General features: G+C 44.1%; 1 protein-coding gene across 1 annotated transcript in view; it reads left to right on the forward strand.

The window, feature by feature from the left end:
• Positions 1 to 18,232, forward strand: part of FGD5 (FYVE, RhoGEF and PH domain containing 5) — a 126,920-nt gene extending 108,688 nt beyond the window's left edge. Inside the window, exons 15-21 of the mRNA XM_003926167.4 lie at positions 905 to 1,004; positions 1,375 to 1,512; positions 1,996 to 2,125; positions 2,972 to 3,102; positions 4,733 to 4,861; positions 9,084 to 9,238; positions 9,621 to 18,232. Of these exons, the coding sequence (XP_003926216.3) occupies positions 905 to 1,004; positions 1,375 to 1,512; positions 1,996 to 2,125; positions 2,972 to 3,102; positions 4,733 to 4,861; positions 9,084 to 9,238; positions 9,621 to 9,657 (820 nt within the window). The 3' untranslated portion in view covers positions 9,658 to 18,232. The remainder of the gene's footprint in view (positions 1 to 904; positions 1,005 to 1,374; positions 1,513 to 1,995; positions 2,126 to 2,971; positions 3,103 to 4,732; positions 4,862 to 9,083; positions 9,239 to 9,620) is intronic.
• The last annotated feature ends 3,712 nt before the right edge of the window (positions 18,233 to 21,944 follow it).

The following is a 21,944-nucleotide window of genomic DNA, read 5'->3' on the forward strand; positions in this document are numbered from 1 at the left end:
AGCCCAGGGTATAGTTTCCACTGGTCCAGCCATGACGTGAAGGTGGTGATGATCCACATGTGGGCCTTCACGTGGGGCTGCTCAAGTCACCTTCCTGCTAGTTCAGACCCTCCACACTGAAGCTCCCAGGGACAGTACGACCCATTCATCGCCTTTTAGGGACATGGTATCTTGCTGCCCACAATGCTGATTCAGCCTCTGCACCGCAGCCCTGCTCCTGCCAAGGCTGGCAGCTCTTCTGCCTGCTTTCCAGGGCAGGCTGCACACTTACCTGTGGTGTAGGCACGGCACCTAGTGGACACTGTGTGAACTCCACTCAGCTACTGGGTACACAGCCCAGGCATAGCTCATGACACCCAGGAAGCCCTCCCCTGGTGCAGAGCAGGGACTTGGAAACTGCCTGCTGGATGACTGTCTGAGAAACTATATGGGGGATGAGGAAGGTGGGAGACAGAGATGTTTACCTTTGCCAACTCCCACTTACCTCTTGTCCTCCACAGGTACCCAGCCCTCTGTCCCCTGCCAGCCCATTCCTCCTAAAGTATGGGACCCTCTGGGCCTTCCTAATGTCTCTTGCTTTTGCATGGTGCTTTGCTGTTTGACAGTGTGGTTCCATGTCCCACATCTCCCTTTATCCCCGCAACAGCCCTGGGCGTTAGGGGAATATTGTTGTTATTCCAGTGTAAGAAGATGCAGGCCCAAGGACAGCTAATGGACTGGTGGTCTGCTAGTAAACCGTTATCTGGCAGGTGATCTGTTCTTTAGTGGTAGTTCTGGGCAGTGTGAGAGGCCCAGGCTCAAGGAAGAAGAATGGAGCAGCTGAGTGAGGACCTCATCCATGCTGAGATGGAGGGTGGGAGGCAGAGCCACTCCTGCCTTTGCTTACTTCAGCCCATGCCTGCAGCTCCTGTGCAGACAGGGACGAGTGGTATGGCTGTCTGAGCAGAGCTCTTCCTGAGGACTACAAGGCCCAGGCTCTGGCTGCGTTCCACCACAGCGTGGAGGTGAGTAGGTGGGCAGGGTCCACAGGCCTTAGAGACCTGGGGTTCCCTGGGTGGACATTGCTGTCACCACTCACACCCACATGAACGTGTGGCTCCTGCCCTTGGGGCACTGGCTCCCCCCAACCCCTGCCATGCTCCCACCCTAGTCAGGGGCGGCCTCCATGCAACCAAGGAGAACAGTACCCCCAGCCCTGTTCTCACAGTCTGGCTGTTTCCTACCCAAGGGTGAGCATCCTGGAGGGTGCAGGAGAGGCCTTTAGCATCAGACCCATTCACCTGCACGAAGAAGCAGGGCAGGGCTCACTGGGCCATGCATATAGCTGGTCTCCTGGCCACATTCCACCTTACTCAGCCAATTCTGTTGTTGCAGATACGAGAGAGGCTGGGGGTTAGCCTCGGGGAGAGGCCTCCCACCCTGGTGCCTGTCACACACGTCATGATGTGCATGAATTGCGGCTGTGACTTCTCTCTCACACTGCGGCGTCATCACTGTCATGCCTGTGGCAAGGTGAGTCGCTCCATCTGGGGTGTGTGCATGGGGGTGGGGTGGGGGAAGGGCATGTCCCTGTCCAGCCAGGGGTTCAGGGATGTCCAGCAGCTACTGCAGGCCCCAGAGTGAGGCATGTTCACACCAACCCGAGAGGTACAGATTGCTAATTCTCATTTTATAGATCATCAAACCAGAGCTCCAAGTCTCAGGCCCCTTCCACACCACCACATTTTCAACAGAAAACTGTAGTATATGTGGCTACTGTGCTTGGAGAAAAAAGTATCATGTAGTGGTTAATTGCACAGGCTTATCAGAAAAGCAAATAGGCACTGGTCCAGAAACATGATATAGCCTTGCTGGAAAAATAGGGGACATTCACAGCTCCACGATCAGAACCTGGGGTCCCTAGGGGCACTCGTAGGCAGATTAGCAGAGGGGAAGGGTGCGGGTCTGCTTTGCACGCACTGAGAGGAGTGAGAATCTTCCCACCTGGGCCTGCAGATTGTGTGCCGGAACTGTTCACGGAACAAGTACCCGCTGAAGTACCTGAAGGACAGGATGGCCAAGGTCTGCGATGGCTGCTTTGGGGAGCTGAAGAAGCGTGGCAGGGCTGTCCCAGGCCTGATGAGAGGTAACTTGGGGACCACTTGCCTTCTTCCAAGTAGCCTGGTGGCTTCTCCCCAGGCTGCAGTGGCTTCTCTGTGATGATGGTTCATGCCTGAAACTGCTTTCCCTGGGAAGGAGTTACTCACTCCGTGGAGGGAGGAAACAGAGGCTTGAGCTCACACCAAGGCACCATTTCCAAGATGTGGGTTCCATGGAAAATTGACCGGTGTCCCCAGAAGAAGAGTTCTGTGGGTAGCTAAGCTTAGGAGTCAGTGTGTCTTGTAAGGGGACAGAGGCAAGGAACTCCTGTGTCCTTTACCGTAGAGGCCCTCTTGTCAAGTGTCATATAGGCCTGTGTCCAGTGAGACCTTTCTAGGACTGAGGACTCTGAGCCTGGCAGTAGAGGAGCTGGGGCCAGGGAGGGCCGAGGCTGTTCCACACAGGAGTCTTGGGAATCTGAGCTGGTCCTTTAGAGACCTGGTCCATGCTAAAGGGACAGGCCTTGCCCAAGCAGGGTCAAGTTCCCAGGGAGGAGAACAGGTGTATCTTGGGCCTAAAACTAAAGCCTTTCCCTGACGTCTACTCCATGGGGCTAGATCGAGGTCATCAGAGAAGACAGCCCAGTCCCTGCCACCTAGAGGCCTGGAGGTGAAGGGCTGTCCATCACCTTGGAAAGCGTCCCCTCCCAGCCCCCATAACCTTTGTCTGTTCTGCGGGAGGGAGAGTGCTTGACTTTCAGGTCCCACTTAACCCCCACGGTGAGGCTGGCTCACATCCCTAGAAGGATTTTAACTAGTATCAGCATTCTGTAGACAAGCCACAGTCATGCCTGACTCTCACCTCCCTTCCCCACGGCTTCTTTTGGTTACAGAGCGGCCTGTGAGCATGAGCTTCCCACTGTCTGCACCCCGCTTCTCAGGCAGTGCCTTCTCATCCGTCTTCCACAGCATCAACCCCTCAACCTTCAAGAAGCAGAAGAAAGTCCCTTCGGCCCTGACAGAGGTAAGGCAGGTAGAACTACCCACGTGGGAAGGAGGGGATTTACAAGGCTCATGGTCCTCCTGGGTAGATGGGGTCAGACCCTGCCCTGTCCTAGCCTGACTAGTCTCTTCTGGACAGAGCATTCCTAATGGAAGCATCCCAGCTACAAGGACCAACTCGTAGGTGAAAAGAGCAGTGCCTTCTGATAGTGCTAGAAGATGTCTTTCCCACCCCTTCTCTCTAACTCTCCCCTTCCTCCTCTTTTCTCTCCTTTTTCTCCTGCCCCATAGCCTAGATCAAGTACCCAAGGAGACTGCACAGATCATGGGGGCTTTTCAGTCTAAAGGAACCAAAGTCCTGGGTTGGTCCTTCCATGTCAGGCCTCTGAGCTGTACCAGCCCCTCAACCTGAGGGTCCCAGCCCTACTCAGGTGGTGATGCCCTTGGAGGCCATGGGCTCTGCAGGAAACTTCAGAATTGGCTAAACTCCATTCTGTCCCGCAAATGGGACCAGATTATATGTTTGTGTTTCCAATCACAACCACAGACCAATGTGTGTGTGTGAATACACAAGCTGTTCACAAGTGTGATCAGCTGCTTCCAAGTCAGTCCATTAGTATTCATTATCAAGTAGCAGGTAGCAAGTGTTTAAAAAAAGTCTTAGGGAATGGAAAATTTAAATAGGTACAGTTTTATCCATTAACTTGTTCCTTTTGCAAATTAAAAATCTTAGAAATAGTTTAACCATGCATGGTTAAACATTTTTCCAAAAAAAGTACGAAACAGCACTTATGATGAAAAGTGAGTTTCTCATCGTTCCCAGCCTCCCTCAATCCCACTGCCATCTTCTTATGGATCCTTCTAGAAATTTTCGTACACATACATAGTACAGATGTACATTCATAGATCTTTTTCTACCCAAAAGACATGTTATACAGAATCTCGTTTTCTCCACTTAATTTGTCTTAGAGATCATTTCATAATCACATGTATGTATAAAGCTCACATTTTTTTACATTGTATTTCTCTTTTACTAGTAAGGAAATTGAGACTTAAGAGGAAGTCAGCAAATTGCTCAGCATTAACCACCTAGTAATTGGTAGAGCCTGGAGGGGAAATCCCAGGTCGGTATTACTTCAAGCCTGTGTTGTTCACCACATAAAGCCTATAGGCAGAATACTGCTACCCCCTGACACTATAACCAGTAGTAATAATAATAAAGGGATTTAATGCTGCACACACCCCACTAGGCAGGAGACTATAAAACCTTTTAAGCAACAATACAAACAGGATCCCTCCCTAAATGGGAAGAAGAGATAAGTTGCGAGTAATTTTAGAAGAATCTTTTACCCAAGTACCTGCCGTTTCTTGAGAGGCTGAGGTTGGGAGAGGGAACCAAGAACGTGAAACACCACTAGGGGGAAGCATCAGCATTCCCAAAGTCATGTGGGTCCATTCATTAAATCCTGTTTCTCAGATCATTAAGTACTATCTTGCTGACTTTGGTACTGGATGGATCCTGAGATCTTATCCAATGTCAAAGCAGTATAGGTAGTCTGCCAACTGGTTTGCACTGTCATTTTGAAGTATGCTGTGTTTGAACTGTGCTCAACCATCAGGGTGGCCTGACTGCTCTGCTTCCCTCCTGCCAGGTGACTGCCTCTGGAGAGGGCTCTGCCATCAGCGGCTATCTCAGCCGATGTAAGAGGGGCAAGCGGCACTGGAAGAAGCTCTGGTTTGTCATCAAAGGCAAAGTTCTCTACACCTACCTGGCCAGTGAGGTAGTGGTGATCGGCACTCTCTCCCCTCTCCTCTCTCCTGTGAAATGACCCCCTGGGGCCTGCACACATCCTGTCACCTGCAAGGCTGTCTTCGTCCTGGCTGCTGCTGAGCCAGGTCTCGTAGCAGTCAAGTCTTTAGTGAGCAATGCCATGTGCTTAATGTTGCTGTGGCTACACAATCACACACCATTTCAGAATCTAAAGAATGTACAGTTTCTTTGTGGAGGTAAGAAGGTACAGACAGGCCAACTTGTGGCACAAAGTGTTTAAATGTCACAGGCCCAAAATCTAGGACAAAGATGGAACAAGCCAGCCATGCCACAAAAGAAAACTCATTCCTACTCTCTACTTAGATTGCTCGGGGCAAAATTCAGCAGTGTAGAAGCTACTCCCTTTTTGTCCATTTCTTTTATAGGGTAACTCTGGTAACTCTTCTAAAGGAAACTGAAATCTGTATTTTATAGAACATCTTCTTTTAGGCGAGAGGGCCTTGGATATCAAGCTTACTTCCAGAGTAGACAGATGTATGGCCGTGGTTGTATAGCAGGGTGCTGTCTGTCCCTGACCCAGGCTCAACCTGTTGGATGTGAAGCATTTCCATCTCCACACACCACCAGCAGGTGGCTTCTAGGTGGTCAGGCAGTTTCAGCTTTGAAAATGGGAGTTAAATGTATTCTGAGGAGGTGCAGAAGTGCTTTGCCTCACTGGGATGTGCATGTCCCTAATAACTAATGATATTAAACACATGATTGCTTTCATGTGCTTGTTGGCCACTCATATATTCCATTTGAGATGTGTCTATTCAGATCTCTTGCCCATTTTTTTTTTTTAAGTTGGCTGTGTCTGTGATTGAGTTATAAGAGTTCTTTCTGTATCCTGTGTACCAGGCTTTTGTCAGATAAATGTTTTACAAATATTCTCTCCCTGTCTTTGGCTTGCCTGTTCATTTTCTAATCAATGAATGAATGAACCTTTTGGTGAACAGCAGTTTATAACTTTGAGGAAGTCTACTTTATTAGTGTTTCCTTTTATGACTGTTGCTTTCCGTGTGCTAAGACATTTTTGTCTACTGGAAGCTACAAATTATTTTCTTGTATTGTTTTCTGAAATCATTAATGTTTTAGCTTTTACATCTATGTCATCTCAAATTAACTTTTGTGTATGGTACGACATGGGAGTTGAGGTTTCCCTTTTTCATTATGGATATCCAGTTGTTCCAGCACTATTTGTTGAAAAGACTTGCCTCTCTCCATCTTGGATTGCTTCGATATCTTTGTTAAATCTCAAACGATTGAGTAAGTAGAGATGTATTTCTGGGCTTTCCATTGTGTTCCATTAATATATTTTCCAATCCTTATGCTAGTATCAAACTGTCTCAAATGCTTTATAGTAACTTTTGAAGTCAGGTTGTTTAAGTCCTCCAACCTAGTTCTTTTTTAAGACTGTTTCAAGGCTAGCAAGGTGCCTACGCCTGTAATCCCAGCACTTGGGAGACCAAGGCAGGTAGATCACTTGAGGCCAGGAGTTCAAGACCAGCCTGGCCAACACAATGAAACCCCAACTCTACTAAAAATAGAAAAAATTAGGGGGGGTGTGGTGGTGCATACTTGTAATTCCAGCTACTTTGGAGGCTGAGGAATCAGAATCACTTGAATATGGGAAGCAGAGGTTGCAGCAGTGAGCAGAGATTATATCACTGTACTCTAGCCAGACATTTTTTTCCCAGACTCTGTCTCAAAAAAAAAAAAAAAAATTGTTTTGGGCATTCTAGATCTTTTGTGTTTTCATATAAACTTATTAATTTTTATGATAGGGATTATGGAATCTATAGACCAATTTGGAGAGAACTGACAATGTAATATTAAATCTTTCAATCCATGAACAAACCTTGAATTCCCTTTTAATGTTTTATAGTTTTTAGTGTAGACATCTTATACTTGTATTAACATATTGCTAAGTTATTTTCTTTTTTGGATGCTATTTTGAATGGAGTTTATTTTCTAGTTGTTTGCTGGTACTATATACACACAAAAATTGTCCTATGACTTTTCTAAATTGATTTTTAGTTCTAGTAGTTGTTCTGTGTTCTTTGCAAGCACAAATAGTTCTACTTTTCTGATCTTTATGTCTTTATTTTTCTTTTCTTAATAGGGCCTCCAGTTAAATTGAATTGGTGAGAGTGAACACTGCTCTTGTTTCCAATTTTAAGGGAAAAGCATTTGGTGTTTCACTGTTAAGTATGATGTTAGCTGCAGATATTTTATAGATGCCCTTTGTTAGTTAATGAAGTTCCCTGCTACTCGTTTGCTAAGAATTTTTTGTTTTTGTTTTTACCATGAATGGATATTAAATTTTGCCAAAGGCTTTTTCTGATCTAGCAATCTTTGAGAATTGACTCCCTTTATTTTTTTTCATTTTTATTTTTTTATTATTTTAATTGCATTTTAGGTTTTGGGGTACATGCGAAGAACATGCAGGGTTGTTGCATAGGTACACACATGGCAGTGTGATTTGCTGCCTTCCTCCCCATCACCTGTATCTGGCATTTCTCCCCATGCTATCTCTACCCAATTTCCCACCCCACGCTGTCCCTCCCCTACTTCCCCCTGTAAGGCCCCAGTGTGTGATGCTCCCCCCTCTCTGTCCATGTGTTCTCATTGTTCAACACCCGCCCAAGTGAGACCATGTAGTTCTCACTCCCTTTATTTTAAATTTTATTTTTTTGAGACAGAATTTTGCTCTCATTGCCCAGGCTGGAGTGCAATGGTGCGATCTCGGCTCACTGCAACTTCCACCTCCAGGGTTCAAGCACTTTTCCTGCCTCAGCCTCCCAAGTAGCTGGGATTACAGGCATGCACCACCATGCCCAACTAATTTTTTATTTATTTTTAGTAGAGATGAGGTTTCTCCACGTTGGTCAGGCTGGTCTTGAACTGCTGACCTCAGGTGATCCACCTACCTCAGCCTCCCAAAGTACTGGGGATCACAGGTGTGAGCCACCGTGCCCAGCCAAAACATTTTTTTCTTAGTTTCCTGGGGGTGTTTTTAGGGATGGGGGTCTCACTGTGTTGTTCAGGCTACACTCAAATTCTTGGCCTCAAGCAGTCCTCCTGCCTTGGCCTCCAGAGTAGCTGGGTCTATAGGTACATGCCACTGTGCCCAGCTTGATTCTCTTCTATACACAAACTCTACTCCCCTTCTTCCTCGCACCATCATTTTAATATGCTTAATTAAATCTCTTTGTGTTTTTACAAAGTCTGTATTGTTTTTGAATACGTATCTTTTTACATAGCTATGTATAAAAATGTCTTATATAAAACAATTTTTCCATTGCGCACTCTGTGTATAAGATTCATCTGTGTTCTTTGGGTACATCTCATCAAGTTGTTAGCAACTTTATAGCATAGACATGAGTGCTCCATACTGAAATACTGTAAATGAGGTTTTTGAGGAAGGGGACAGAATATGTGATCAGAAGTAACTGCAAAACTGAGTCACTGAACAAAACCCATGAAAAGAATGTGGGGTTAGAAGGTAATCATGAGTGCAAATTCTGGATCTGCTTCTTACTGGATGTGTGATCTTAGGGAATTACCTTTTTGAGCCTTGGTTTCTCCTTAGAATGGGAGTGATACCTTTTATGATTGTTGTGAAAATTAAAAGATAATGAAAATATAACTGTCCAGTCCCTGAGTATATCACAATATGTTGAGTTGTTTTTTTTTTTTTTTTCCTTTTTTATTGGTAGGGGAGATGGAGTCTTGCTCTGTTCCCCAGGCTGGAGTGTAGTGGCACGATCTTGGCTCACTGCAACCTCTGCTCCCTGGGTTCAAGCCATTCTCCTGCCTCAGACTCCCAACTAGCTGGCCCACCACCACACCCAGCTAATTTTTATATTTTTGGTAGAGACAGAGTTTCACCACGTTGGCCAAGGCTGATCCTTAACTCCTGACCTCAGGTGATCCACCTGCCTCAGCCTCCCGATGTACTGGGGGAGGACAGGCACGTGAGCCACTGTGCCCAGACAATGTTGAGTTTCTTTCTTTCCTCAGGGCTGGTCCTGAGGCGAAGTTAAGGTCAGCAGTTGGGGTGTGGTGAGCCCAAAGGTGCCAAAGCACACCCCACACAGAAGCACTCTTCACACATCTCAGATTGGAGATAACAGGAAATGACTATGCATGGTACAGTGTTTAATGTCAGTTTTTCCTTCTGTCCTCTGCAGGACAAAGTGGCCATGGAGAGTATGCCTCTGCTAGGTTTCACCATTGCTCCAGAAAAGGAAGAGAGCAGCAGCGAAGTAGGACCTATTTTTCACCTTTACCACAAGAAAACCCTATTTTATAGCTTCAAAGCAGAAGATACCAATTCAGCTCAGAGGTACCAAAATAACTAGTCTTACATATTTTTGTTCTCTCAGAAGGAAACAAGTTATTTCTTGGGGCTTTGGCTTCTGTTCTGCTCCATTCATCCTAACCCATTAGGTCCCTTTGGGCCATAGCAAAACTGCAGAACCACCTCTTGTCACAATAATGTTTAGACTGTTTTGATTCATGAATCAAGCATGTATTGATTCAGTAAACTTTTGCACTGTGTTCCAGGCCTTTTGCTAAATATGGAAAATGTGTGAGAAACAAATAGGAATACGACATGGTCCTTGACTTCAAACTAAGAGGAATCTAGTCCAGTCATTTCTAGGTTCTGTGACCAGAGTCACAGGCAGAGCCACAAAACCAAATGTCCTCTCCATTCTGTTTTATAGGTGGATTGAGGCCATGGAAGATGCGAGTGTGTTATAGCAGTTATCAAGCATGTGGACTTGTAACAAATTCTTAGGTCAATATGTGAATGCTTCTAGAAGCTAAGCTGTGGCTCACTCATCCGGACACACACCTGGATTCAGCAATGAGGCCCGACCTTTTTTTGCTATAATCTCCCCAACACTCCCCTGCCCGCGCCAACATCTTCATGAGTGGAGCCCTTAAAGGATATTTATGGACCTCTCCTTTTCTGTGTTTTTCCACCCCCACCCCCACCTGCCACCCGGTAATAAACTATCTCCTTACCCTGCAGTGAGTTAAAATTTAGTAAGATGAAGACGTGGAAGCCAATCTAAAAGTACATTTAGAAATGCAGGCTTTTTAGTAGAAAGAAGCTCTTACAGTTTTTACTTATGATAAATCTTATCACCTTTCAAAAATTGATTGTGGTGCCTCAGGTGAAATGAGAAGCTATCAGTAACAGCTATCTCATTGAAAGCACTTTATTTTACTGAGCTGCAACCTCCAATTTTGTGTTTTCTAAGTGATTTGCTGAAGTCAATAACAGATGGAATCCTGTGGACTAACGTGCCACCAGTCTTCTAACGAGGGTGTACATAAAATTGATTTGTGCAGACCTGGCTGTGGCTTGCCGGTGTGCAAGCACACATCACTTATGAGGGGCTGTGTCCCACCAGATAGGAAGGGGAGGGTTTTCTCCTCCAGTCGACCTTGCAACCTGTGTACTAATGTAACTTATTAAAGGAGGGGTCCCTCTTCCCCAGGGCAGTCCTCAACACTATGTCAGTGCTGGAAACACAGCCACTGGCAGATCTGGCCCCCCAGAGATCACCACAGAGCCTCTGAAGAGTCAGGGTCTGCTTTAATTTATTGTGTGCCTTCCTGTGTTTACCTCATTCAAGCTGACAGCATTGTTTATGGGAATCTTTCCTTCTTTTAGACACACGGTAGTTCTTGGTCTGTATTACTGAAGTCTTTTTGTTTTTTGAGAGGTGAAAAAAAGAGAGAACAAGTTATATTCCGAAAATGAATTCCTGGTCTTGGCAGATGGCTCTGGGCACAGTGAGGGAGCATGAAGTCGTGGCCTGAGCCTGTTCTCCAGGCACTTGGGGCTAAATCACCTCCTGGGGGTGACTAGAGCTCATTCTGCTGGACAGGGTTTTACATAAAGCAAAGGGCATGTGAGGGGTGGGATTCCTTGTTACTCTTATTGCAATAAAAATCAATTGACTGACAGCCTGTCCCCATTCTGTTGTTGCCCTGTCCCCTACAAAAAAGAACGTTTGCTGACAAACCTTTTGTAAAAAGCAACATCTCCAGGACTTAATTGCATTAAATATTTTCAGGGGAAATTTTTTTCCAGTTTGCAGTTCTTCTTTTAAAATGTTTGCATTAAATATATAACTAATGATTCAAATTAAGTGATTAGACAGTTGTTTTTGTTAATTTTTGAGGGCTTAGTTCCAACTGAATCATTTTCATCATCAGACACTGAAATGGGATTCCTAGAGCCGTTGAGCAGAGCAGAACTTCAATACCAGGCAGGGAGTTTCCCTAGTGTGCTCAGGTCACTACCCATGGTCAGTTTCTGAGTGCTAGATAGAATTACGGGCCTGAAAGCCATCAGAAGGCCTCTTTCACTTTATAGCATCCTATTTTAGAGGCTGTGTAAGGAGGTAACAGGGCTTTTATTTCTCAGTGAATAGTTATCCTAATAAAAATGTCTGGGTTATAGATCACACTGGATGGGTTTTATAAAAGAAAACTGGCAGGAGCTTATCTGTGACTGAATAAGGACCTTTTACCTGGACTTTGTATTACCTGTCCTTCCTGTGGCTGTGTACTCATTTCAGGCTAATTTCTACTACCTTTTCCACTGGCGATGAAGCCATCCTACCTGGTCAGAGGGTGCTCCTTCCCACTGGGCCCAGATGCTAGGGAAATGACCAGCCATGACACCATGCAGATGCTGCTCAAAGTCCCCCATAACACCTGCTCTGTCCCTCTGCTCCCTGGACACAGAGCAGCCCCTCTACTGTGCACCCCCAGCAAAGGCCATGTTTATCAGGAAGAAGCAGCACTGTGCTTGAGCCGTAGACGAGTCACTTACTTAATTGCTCTGAGCTTTGGTGTCTTCTTCTATTACATGGAGATCATTCTAGCTTCTCCCACATGTTCAGGGGAAAAGGCACAGATGGAATGTTTGTGGAAGTGGTCTGAAACTGGTAACAGAGCAGAGCCCATAACTTTATTTTTATTTTGTATGGTAACACCATGCCCTTCCCCACTGGTTTATCAGTCATAGGCCCTGTTCTTTAACAGTACAAAATGAAGACGACACACAGAAGACCTTTTTCCTTATCCATAAAAATTAGGGCCAGCTGTGGTGGCTCATGCCTGTAATCCCAGCACTTTGGAAGGCTGAGGCAGTACTGTTTGAGCCAAGGAGTTCTAGACCAGCCTGGGCAATATGCTGAGACCCCATCTTTACGAAAATTAAAAATCACCCAGGCATAGTGGCTCATGTCTATAGTCCTAGCTACTCAGGAGGCTGAGACAGGAGGATTACTTGAGCCCAGGAGATTGAGACTACAGTGAGTTATGATCATGACACTACATACCACCCTAGGTGACAGAGTGAGACTGTGTCTCAAAAAAGATAAAAGAGAATGGCAAAGGAGAGAAACCCTAACACCTAACACAAGATGACTGAACTCTGGTCACGGAATATGATCTCCCCTCTCTTTCATTTTAATCACCTCAGGAAAGCATAGATTTTTGTAGGGATGGCCTCTGCCTGCTTTTCAGAATCAATAAAACTTTATAATAAAACTTAAAAGTTTTACTGAAAACAAGCATCATGTATTTCACAAGAATACTGGCTTCAAACTTAACCTGCAGATTAAATGTGTTTCTTCAGTCTGGGTTGGTCTTAGTAAGGAGGAAGACTTCTGTTCCTCAATACAAAGCACACCAGAAACATACACGGTAGTGTATGTTCCTGGGTCCTAGTAATAATCTTTCGGCTGAACACAGTGGTTCACACCTATAATCCCAGCACTTTCGGAGGCCAAGGCAGGTGGATTGCTTGTGCCCAGGGGTTCAAGACCAGCCTGGGCAACATGGCGAAACTCTTGTCTCTGCTAAAAATACAAAAAGTAGTCAGGTGTGGTGATGCGTGCCTGTAGTCTCAGCTACTTGGGAGGCTGAGGCAAGATCATTTGAGCCTTGAAGGTCGACGCTACAGTGAGCCATGACCATGTGACTGCTCTCCAGCCTGGGCAACAGAGCAAGTCCCTGTCTCTAACAATAATTCCTTTACACATCAGAAATATGCCTTCAATTTTTCTGATCAGGCTAATAGACTCATTCTCTCTTTTATGCAGCCCGGTTCTGGGAAAACCTGTGGACTGAGGGGCTGATGCTCTGTCTGATCTTTGGGCGTGCACAATGCAGGCCAGTGCTATGGATCCCAGCAGCCCTGTTGCAGCAGTTGAAGGGTGACAAAGAGTCTATTCTTCCTCTAGCCCAGCCTTTTGTTTGCTGTTTTCAGCAACAGTGTACCTGTCATTACTGAAACACAGAAGCAAGCCCTGTGCTCCTTAGAACTCCTAAGTAATAGGTATAAGCAGGAGACCAGGATGTTCAAGAATTGTCATCTTGTCTGTGGCCCTTCAAATCCAGTGGCCTGTACTTACTAGCCCTTAACAATGCTGCACTAGAATTCATGAATGTGTAATGGAGCTATGCTGTTGTGAGCAGCAGCCAAGAGAAAATAAATTACTTCTTGAAGGCTACAGTAATTGGCTATGCTCTGAAGCATGAGACTTGATTATTCCAAAATATATAATTATGACAGTTATTAAAAGCATAAAATTAGACAGCTCTTTTAAAAATGCAGCTATAGTACTACTCAATGTGACCCTGAATCTTATTTTGTGGGGCAAGGTGAAAAATAACCATTGGTTTTCACTACAATAATTTCACTAATTTCTCTTAGATCTTAACCTTTCACCTATTCAACAAAGAGCCTCCATTTTTACAATTATCAGGACATTATTAACTCATCATATGAGTCATATATCCCTTGCTACACAGGATAAGAAACAGATCTTCTCCTAATGTAAAGGTGAAGAAAATGGTCTTTTAAAAACTTGGGGGGGGAAAAAAAAAGCAGCCAGGTGAGGTGGCTCATACCTGTAATCCCAGCATTTTAGGAGGTCAAGTGGGTGGATCACAAGGTCATGAGATCAAGAGCATCCTGGCCAACATGGCGGAAACCCCATCTCTACTAAAAATACAAAAATTAGCTGGGCGTGGTGGCACACACCTGCAGTCCCAGCTACTTGGGAGGCTGAGACAGGAGAATCACTTGAACCTGGAAGGCAGAGGTTGTAGTGAGCCGAGATCGAACCACGGCACTCCAGCCTGGCAACAGAGACTCCATCTCAAAAAAAAAAAAAAAAAAAAGGCATGCTCCTGCATATGTCCCTCAACATACTGTTGCTAAGCTCTCCTCTTGACAAATATTAAGAGATAAATCTTTTTTCTCTTTAGGAAAGCTATAGGAATAGAACTTCTAATAAGACATACAAGATAGTGTTTCTTGCTAAGTTCACTTTTGGTGAAAAAAATCAATAGATGAAACATTTGCTAAATAGCAGATTTCAAATTTTCATTTTTGAAATAAGTTTAAAAGTGAAACACAGAGTTGCATATCTATGTAAATTAAGATTCTTGATTCAGGGGTCAGCTTTTGAGCTTCAGCTGCATTTGTGAATGACTTAGTTTACCTCTTACAAAAGCACTTCCACAGGCTTCCTTCTACCCTCAATCACCCTTCAAGGTGGTACAGCCACGACTGAACTCAGAGCAGACAGACTGGGGTAGATCTCGTCAGAAGCCCCGCAATTGGTAATGGCAAACCTGGAATGTGGCTGAACAGCCAGAGTGCTTGCTGCTTGGCCACTGCCACTCCTCGGCTGACAGGTTAATTTTCACTTATTCTGGACACTCACTTAACTGAAACTCTATTAGAGAAATATTGACATTCTTAACATAAAAAAGCAGATTATATACCTATATCAAACTATAAACGTTATGTTGGTACATATTTTTGTATTTAAGTTTGTACATAAATTTAATGGAAACCTGAACCTTGAGAAACACATTGATATTTATGTCCAGGATCAGTTAGCTAGAAAGCATGGTTAATATGATTGAGATTGTTTCTTGGAGCTAGAAATTTTCAGTCAACTATGTTAGAATAAGAGGATGAGGAAGTAGCTGAATGTTTATGTAAGTCTAAGAGAATTCTAAGGAGCTGTGGAATACTGAAACTGTTTCAACAGTGATGCCAGGCTTGGCATAATACTATGCACTAGACACATGGTTATTTACTTCAAGTCAGATATAAACATTTAATTCTCTATGGTTAGAAGCACAAGAAAGCTAAAACGTTCTGGGAAAAAGGATCAAGGAATGGATTGTGCTTGAGGGAAATTAGGAGTGTTTTTTTTTTTTTTAAGATGGAGTTTCGCTCTTGTTACCCAGGCTGGAGTGCAATGGCGCGATCTCGGCTCACCGCAACCTCCACCTCCTGGGTTCAGGCGATTCTCCTGCCTCAGCCTCCTGAGTCGCTGGGATTACAGGCACACGCCACCATGCCCAGCTGATTTTTTGTATTTTTAGTAGAGACGGGGTTTCACCATGTTGACCAGTATGGTCTCGAACTCTCGACCTCGTGATCCACCCGCCTCGGCCTCCCAAAGTGCTGGGATTACAGGCTTGAGCCACCGCGCCCGGCCTAGGAGTGTTCTTGAGAATGACTTCTGAGTTGGAGCTTGACATATGAGGAAGAGGTCACCTTACAGAGAAAGAAGGTTGGAGAGGTCCCTGGAAGTAGGGAGCGGAGTAAGGTGTGTAATAACGAAGACACCAAGTAGCATGTTTGGGGAATGGGTTAGTTCAGAATTGCCAGAGTGCAGAGAGGAAGTCACAAAAATGGATGACATAAGAAAGGCTGTTTGGGTCATGCTGGTGGCTCACACCAGTAGTCTCAGCTACTTAGGATGGGAGGAATGCCTGAGCCCGAGAGATGGAGGCTGCAGTGAGCTGTGATCATGCCACTGCACTCCAGCCTGGGAGACAGAATGACACCCTATTTCTAAAAATATAGTAATAATGACATTTTTAACAGGCTGTTTGGAGCCAAGTCATTCATGGCCACTGAATTTATCCTACGTACTGAGAGACAGTAGGAGCCTTCAGACGCTCTAAAGTAGGTAGGTGATAAGAACAGATCTAAGTTTCAGTCCACTTTAGTCTTCCATTTAAAGACCAATTGAACATATATGTAGTAGATTCCATCAAAGCTGGCCACCACCATAGATCCCCTCCTACACGTTCTTACAATACAGCTAGCATTCCTCTCATGATGTGGTGGAGTATATATCCCCTTCCCTTGAACCTGGACATACTTCGGTGATGGCCTCAACAAGTAATGAATAGAGAAAGTAACTCTATGTGTCTTCTGGTGCTGTCATAAAAATATCACTGTTTTTTTTTTTGTGACATTCCCTCTTAGGATGCATCCACCATGCTGTGAGGAAGCCCAAGCCACGGGTAGGTGTTCACGCTGACAGCCAAGTACCAACCCCAGATGTATAAGGGAGTCTTTCAGATGACTCCAGCTATGTGACCATGAGGGATGCCAAGACAGACACCTAAAGCCCCTAGAATTTAAGTATTTTCTTTCTTTTTTTTTTTTTAAAGTAACTGTTGGTCTTTAGGCCACTGAGTTTGGGTGTGATTAATTACGCAATAGATGACTAGAAAACATGCATTTCTTAGCTCCCTCCTCAAACCCAGTAAAGCCAGTAAATGAATAAGAAGATATAACCCAAAGGATAGAGTTCCAGAGGAGACACAGGGTATAGAAAATGTCCACCCATCTTTGGAAGATATAACATGCAGGCACAGAGAAAATAAGAAAATGCCTCAGATGGGGATGCCAGCGAAGACACAAAAGGGTTTCTGCCCCTGGAGGCTTGCAAATCGGAGGCACAGGTATCTTGGAAGGCCAGGGTGGGACTGAAGACAGCAGGATCAGTTGGGAATCTGTGAGGCATCATGAGATCCTCAGATTTCCCAGACCCGTGCTAGCAGAAAATAAATTTCCTTTCTGGTGGGGGCAAGGAGGGGTGGTTGAGGGGAACAAAACAGAACTAGAAGAGGCTGGGGGACTCAGGGACACATGCATGGCTAAGACCAAGGGTATGATACTTAACTGAAAACAAATGGCTAAAAGTCTATATGCTCACCAGTAGAACTCTCTTCCACCCGATATCCTTAAAATTGACACAGGCAGTTCCTAGTTAGGTAACATTTAAAAAACAAAAAATATCCCTTGGAACAACACATACTCTAAAACAAGGATCAAGGGTCAGTGCATTTTTCTGAGAATATTAACTTTCCATCCGATTCTCAAGGGAGTTCATGCCTCTCTCAAAAAAGACAGAGCTACTGCTCTAAGATACTTGAGCGAAGTACAACCTGGAAATAACACTTTTTCAAGGCCCAGGCAGCCCCAGAGACTAAAGGGGTCTCAGAATAAGTCTCAGAAAAGCAATTCAAGAAGAGGCTAGGAAATGCACTCTTGGTGTCCCTGTGTTCTCATACCATTAATCCACCACAGAGAAAAAGTCTTTCTCTAGTCTCCTCTTGGGAAGAACAAGGGACATTTACATAGAGGTTGAGGCCTCACCAAATAGCCTGATAGGCTGTGCTAGAGCATGACTTTGACAGACCATAGAGGTGGGTAGAAGAGTTTTCTTCCTCTCAGAGTCCTCAAGGACAGAAGAGTAGAAACAGTTATTAATAAATGTTCCACCCCTTCTGGCCATGCAACTTTGGAGAAGTCATCCTCTCTGTTAGGTCTCAGCCTATTTAGCTGTAAAAACAGGGTAATACCATCTACTTCACAAGGTTACTGTAAATTAAACAGGATAAAGTGTTAAATGAAAGTATTATACAATCTGGTATTCAGAGAGTTTATCTTATCTGCCCAGATTCCACACTGCTTTTGTTTTTATTTTGAGACTGGGTCTTGCTGTCACCCAAACTAGAGTGCAGTGGCACGATCATGGCTCACTGCAGCCTTGACCTCCCTAGGCTCAAGCAATCCTCCTATCTCAGCCTCCAGTAGCTGAGACTACAGGCATGCACCACCACACCCAGCTAATTTTTGTATTTTTACTGGAGATGGTGTTTTACCACGTTGCCCACGCTGGTCTCAAGCTCAAGCAATCTACCTGCCTCAGTCTCCCAAAGCACTGGGATTATAGGAGTGAGCCACCATACCTCGCTCAGATTCCACAATTAAACAAAGTGGGTGGGGGGTGGGTGGCTAACAGCAAACAAATTTATATTACAACCAGGTAATTGTACAAACGATATAAACAGAAGTCAGATAAAATTATTAGTATGCATATAGTAATAAAGCATAAGCTATTATATAGAAAATGTGATACAAAGTTGTACATAAATATTTATAAAAGCAATTAATCTTCCCTAGTCTATGGGAATACAAAAAGTTGCCAGTAATTAATTTACATTACAAAAAAGGAAAACCATTATTTATGCTATCACAAAAGCAACACCCTTACAAGTAAAAACAATCTCTGCTTGATATTAGTAATTTGAAAAACCTGGGCACACCTTCAAATATTGTTTAATCAAAACTTCATTTTCATTGACTCAACATTTATCACTTAAATAAAGATGTAAAATAACCTTGCATGGCAAATGTTTACTCTATACTAATGAAACTATGAAACGGTTCCTGCTCTCAAGTACAGACAAGTCAATCAATGACAGACTGCAGAACAGACTGGTGAGTGTTACAAAAAACTGCCCAGGGAACCACTAGGGGTGGAGGAAGAACTCCTGGGTCTCGCCATTGGGCACTTAATGCTTTCACTTTCATCTGTAAACCAGGGGACAATTATATGAATATTGTATGAATACACTGCTATGGGGAAAAGCATTCATTCAACAGATGCACACTACATACTCTGTACCAGCAATTGTGTTAAGAGCTGAAACAGGGACGGACAAGACACATCCTACCAGGGTTCCCAATATAGCAGGTACTGAGCTAATGCACACACAAGCGTTGGGTACTGCCAGATATCACCACTCTGGAGCAAGCACCTGTCTCTCTGAATGAATAATCTCTAGCATGGTAAGAGTTAACTGTATTTCAAAAGGTGAAACAAAACTTTTTTGCTTTGTTATGATGCACGTTTCAAATTGGATCAGTGGTTCAGGCCTGAAGTATGCAACAGAATAATCTGTGAAGCTCAGTAAAAGGGCTGATGCCAGGGCCCACCGAAAGCTTACTGCTTCAGAACCACTGGGGGCCTGGCAGTTCTGAGGTGCACACCTAGTTAAGAATCCCTTTTTTTTTTTTTTTTTTTTTTGAGACGGAGTTTCGCTCTTGTTACACAGGCTGGAGTGCAATGGCGCAATCTCAGCTCACCGCAACCTCCGCCTCCTGGGTTCAAGCAATTCTCCTGCCTCAGCCTCCTCAGTAGCTGGGATTACAGGCACGTGCCACCATGCCCAGCTAATTTTTTTTGTATTTTTAGTAGAGACGGGGTTTCACCATGTTGACCAGGATGGTCTCGATCTCTTGACCTCGTGATCCACCCACCTTAGCCTCCCAAAGTGCTGGGATTACAGGCTTGAGCCACCGCGTCCGGCTTAAGAATCCTTTAAAGGCTGATAAAGCAATCTTGAAACCACTGTCAATGCAAAAGTAGATGCTCCTCATTAATAAGAACTCAAAAATAAAGTAGCGCTAGTATAATACTTTTGTGGTTTTTTGTGCCTATAAAACCCATCCAAGTGTTAGAAAGCTACTTTCTAATTAAAAGACTTGCAGTCAAAAAACCAGAGCCCCACTCCCCTGAAAAAAGGCACCATAACATTGCTGACCTCAATGTGCAAAGGCCTGTTATGTGCCGTTACTGTATGCGGTATGCATGTGTACATACGCATCTGTTTTCAGGGGAAGAAAAGCTGTTAAAGCCAATTAAGGTTATGAATTCTTGCTACTACTTTAATATTAAATTAACCTTTAAGTGAAAAATTATTCAACACTATTACAAATGTGGCAAACTGACATAAATGGTTTACTACACAAGCTTTAATGTCAAAGGGACTAGATCATAGCCCCAGTCTCACTTATTGGACCTGTAACATTGTGCAAGTCTCTTATCTGGGCCACAGTCCTACACCTCAGGAAAATGGAAGTAACTGCTTCATTTACAGAGCTATTAAATGAAAGAAGTGAGAAAACTATAAACCAACATCAAAGCCTGAATTATTGCTTAGTATTTACTTTAAAATCTAGTACAATTGCAATGTTTTTAATTAAAAACTCTGGTACATGAATTTTTACAATGTATCTAAAAGCATCATTTAACACTAAAAACTTAATTTTTGAAAGAGTACACAACCAGGCGGGGTACAGTGGCTCACACCTGTAATGCTAACACTTTGAGAGGTCGAGATGGGAGGTTCACTTGAGGCCAGGAGTTCCAGACCAGCCTGGTCAACAAAGTGAGACCCCATCCAGCCTGGTCAACAAAGTGAGACCCCATCTTTTTTTTTTTTTTTTTTTTTTTGGAGAGAGTTTTGCTCGTCGCCCAGGCTGGAGTTCAAGGACACGATCTCAGCTCACTGCAACCTCCACCTCAAGTGATTCTCCTGCCTCAGCCTCCCAAAGTAGCTAGGATTACAGGCCCTTGCAACCAACGCCTAGCTCATTTCTTTGTTTTTAGTAGAAACAGGGTTTCACCATGTTGGCCAGGCTGGTCTTGAACTACTGACCTCAGGTGATCCACCTGTCTCAGCCTCCCAAGGTGCAGGGATTACAGGCAACTGTGCCCAGCCAACCCCATCTAATAAAAAGAGTACACAACCACAAAGCACTGGGCCAAGTGCATGGTTTCCGTGTTTGCAAGGATTTACCATTGAAATACTAGGTTGACGCAAAAGTTAATTTCCGGACTGTGAATTTTAAATCATTGTAACTAGGTTCAAACATATCTTTATTAATCGAAATAGGAACCATTACAATCAACACGTTTGCCAATGAGAAAGAAATTTATACCTGTAGCATAAAAATGCATGGTTCAGGATTCAGTGAACTCTTGGAAAGCATTTTCTGCGTCCTGCTGAAGCGTTTTCCCTGCAAAAAGTTGTCAAGATGCCAGAAGTGGTGGTTGGTTGGCCAGAGGTCAGGTGTATATGGTGGATGAGGCAAAACTTTGTGGCCCAATTCCTTCAACTTTTGAAGTGTTCGTTGTGTGACATGCAGTCAAGTGTTGTCATGGAGAAAAACTAGGCCCTTTCTGTTGACCAATGCCAGCTGCAGGCGTTGTAGTTTTTGGCGCATCTTATGGATTTGCTGAGCATATTTCTCAGCTGTAATGGTTTTGCCAGGATTCAGAAAGCTGTAGTGGATCAGACTGGCAGCTGATTACCAAACAGTGACTATGACCTTTTTCTTGGTGCAAGTTTGGTATTGGGAACTGCTTTGGAGCTGCTTCTTGGTCCAACCACTGAGCTGGTTGCTGTATAAAATCCACTTTTCGTTGCACGTCACAATCCCATTGAGAAATGGTTTGCTGTTCTTGCGTGGGATAAAAAGACACTTCAAAAGAACAGTATTTTTTATTTTTGCTCAGCTCATGAGGCACCCACTTATCAAGCTTTTTCACCTTTCCAATTTGCATTAAATTCCAAACGACCCAAATGACTGTAGATAGTGAATGCGGATTCTTCTGAAATTTTTCATGTAGTTTGATGATTGCTCTTGATTGGTCATTGTCAGCCTCCGGTTGCCAGCCACCAGGCTCCTCCTCTTCAAGGCTCTCTTCTCCTTTGCAAAACTTCTTGAGCCACCACTGCACTGTATGTTCCTTAGCAGTTCCTGGGCCAAATGTGTTACTGATGTTTTGAGTTGTCTCTGCTGCTTTATGACCCATTTTGAACTCAAACAAGAAAATTGCTCCAATTTCCTTTTTGTCTAACATCATTAGACATCTGGTTCTCACCCACCTCACCTCTAAATTTTTTTCTGCCAGAAAAAAATTTGACATTCTCTTAAGGCCTTTTCCAATTTCAAGATGTATGCTTCACCATGACTAAACGAACCTAGCTTTTCCCCCCTTTGCAAAGTGAAAGCAAGAAGACAGGGAAATAGGTATATCTAAAACATTTTTTATCAAATAAAA

The sequence above is a fragment of the Saimiri boliviensis genome, chromosome 8 (assembly GCF_048565385.1).
Source record: "Saimiri boliviensis isolate mSaiBol1 chromosome 8, mSaiBol1.pri, whole genome shotgun sequence".
Taxonomy (NCBI): Eukaryota; Metazoa; Chordata; class Mammalia; order Primates; family Cebidae; genus Saimiri; species Saimiri boliviensis.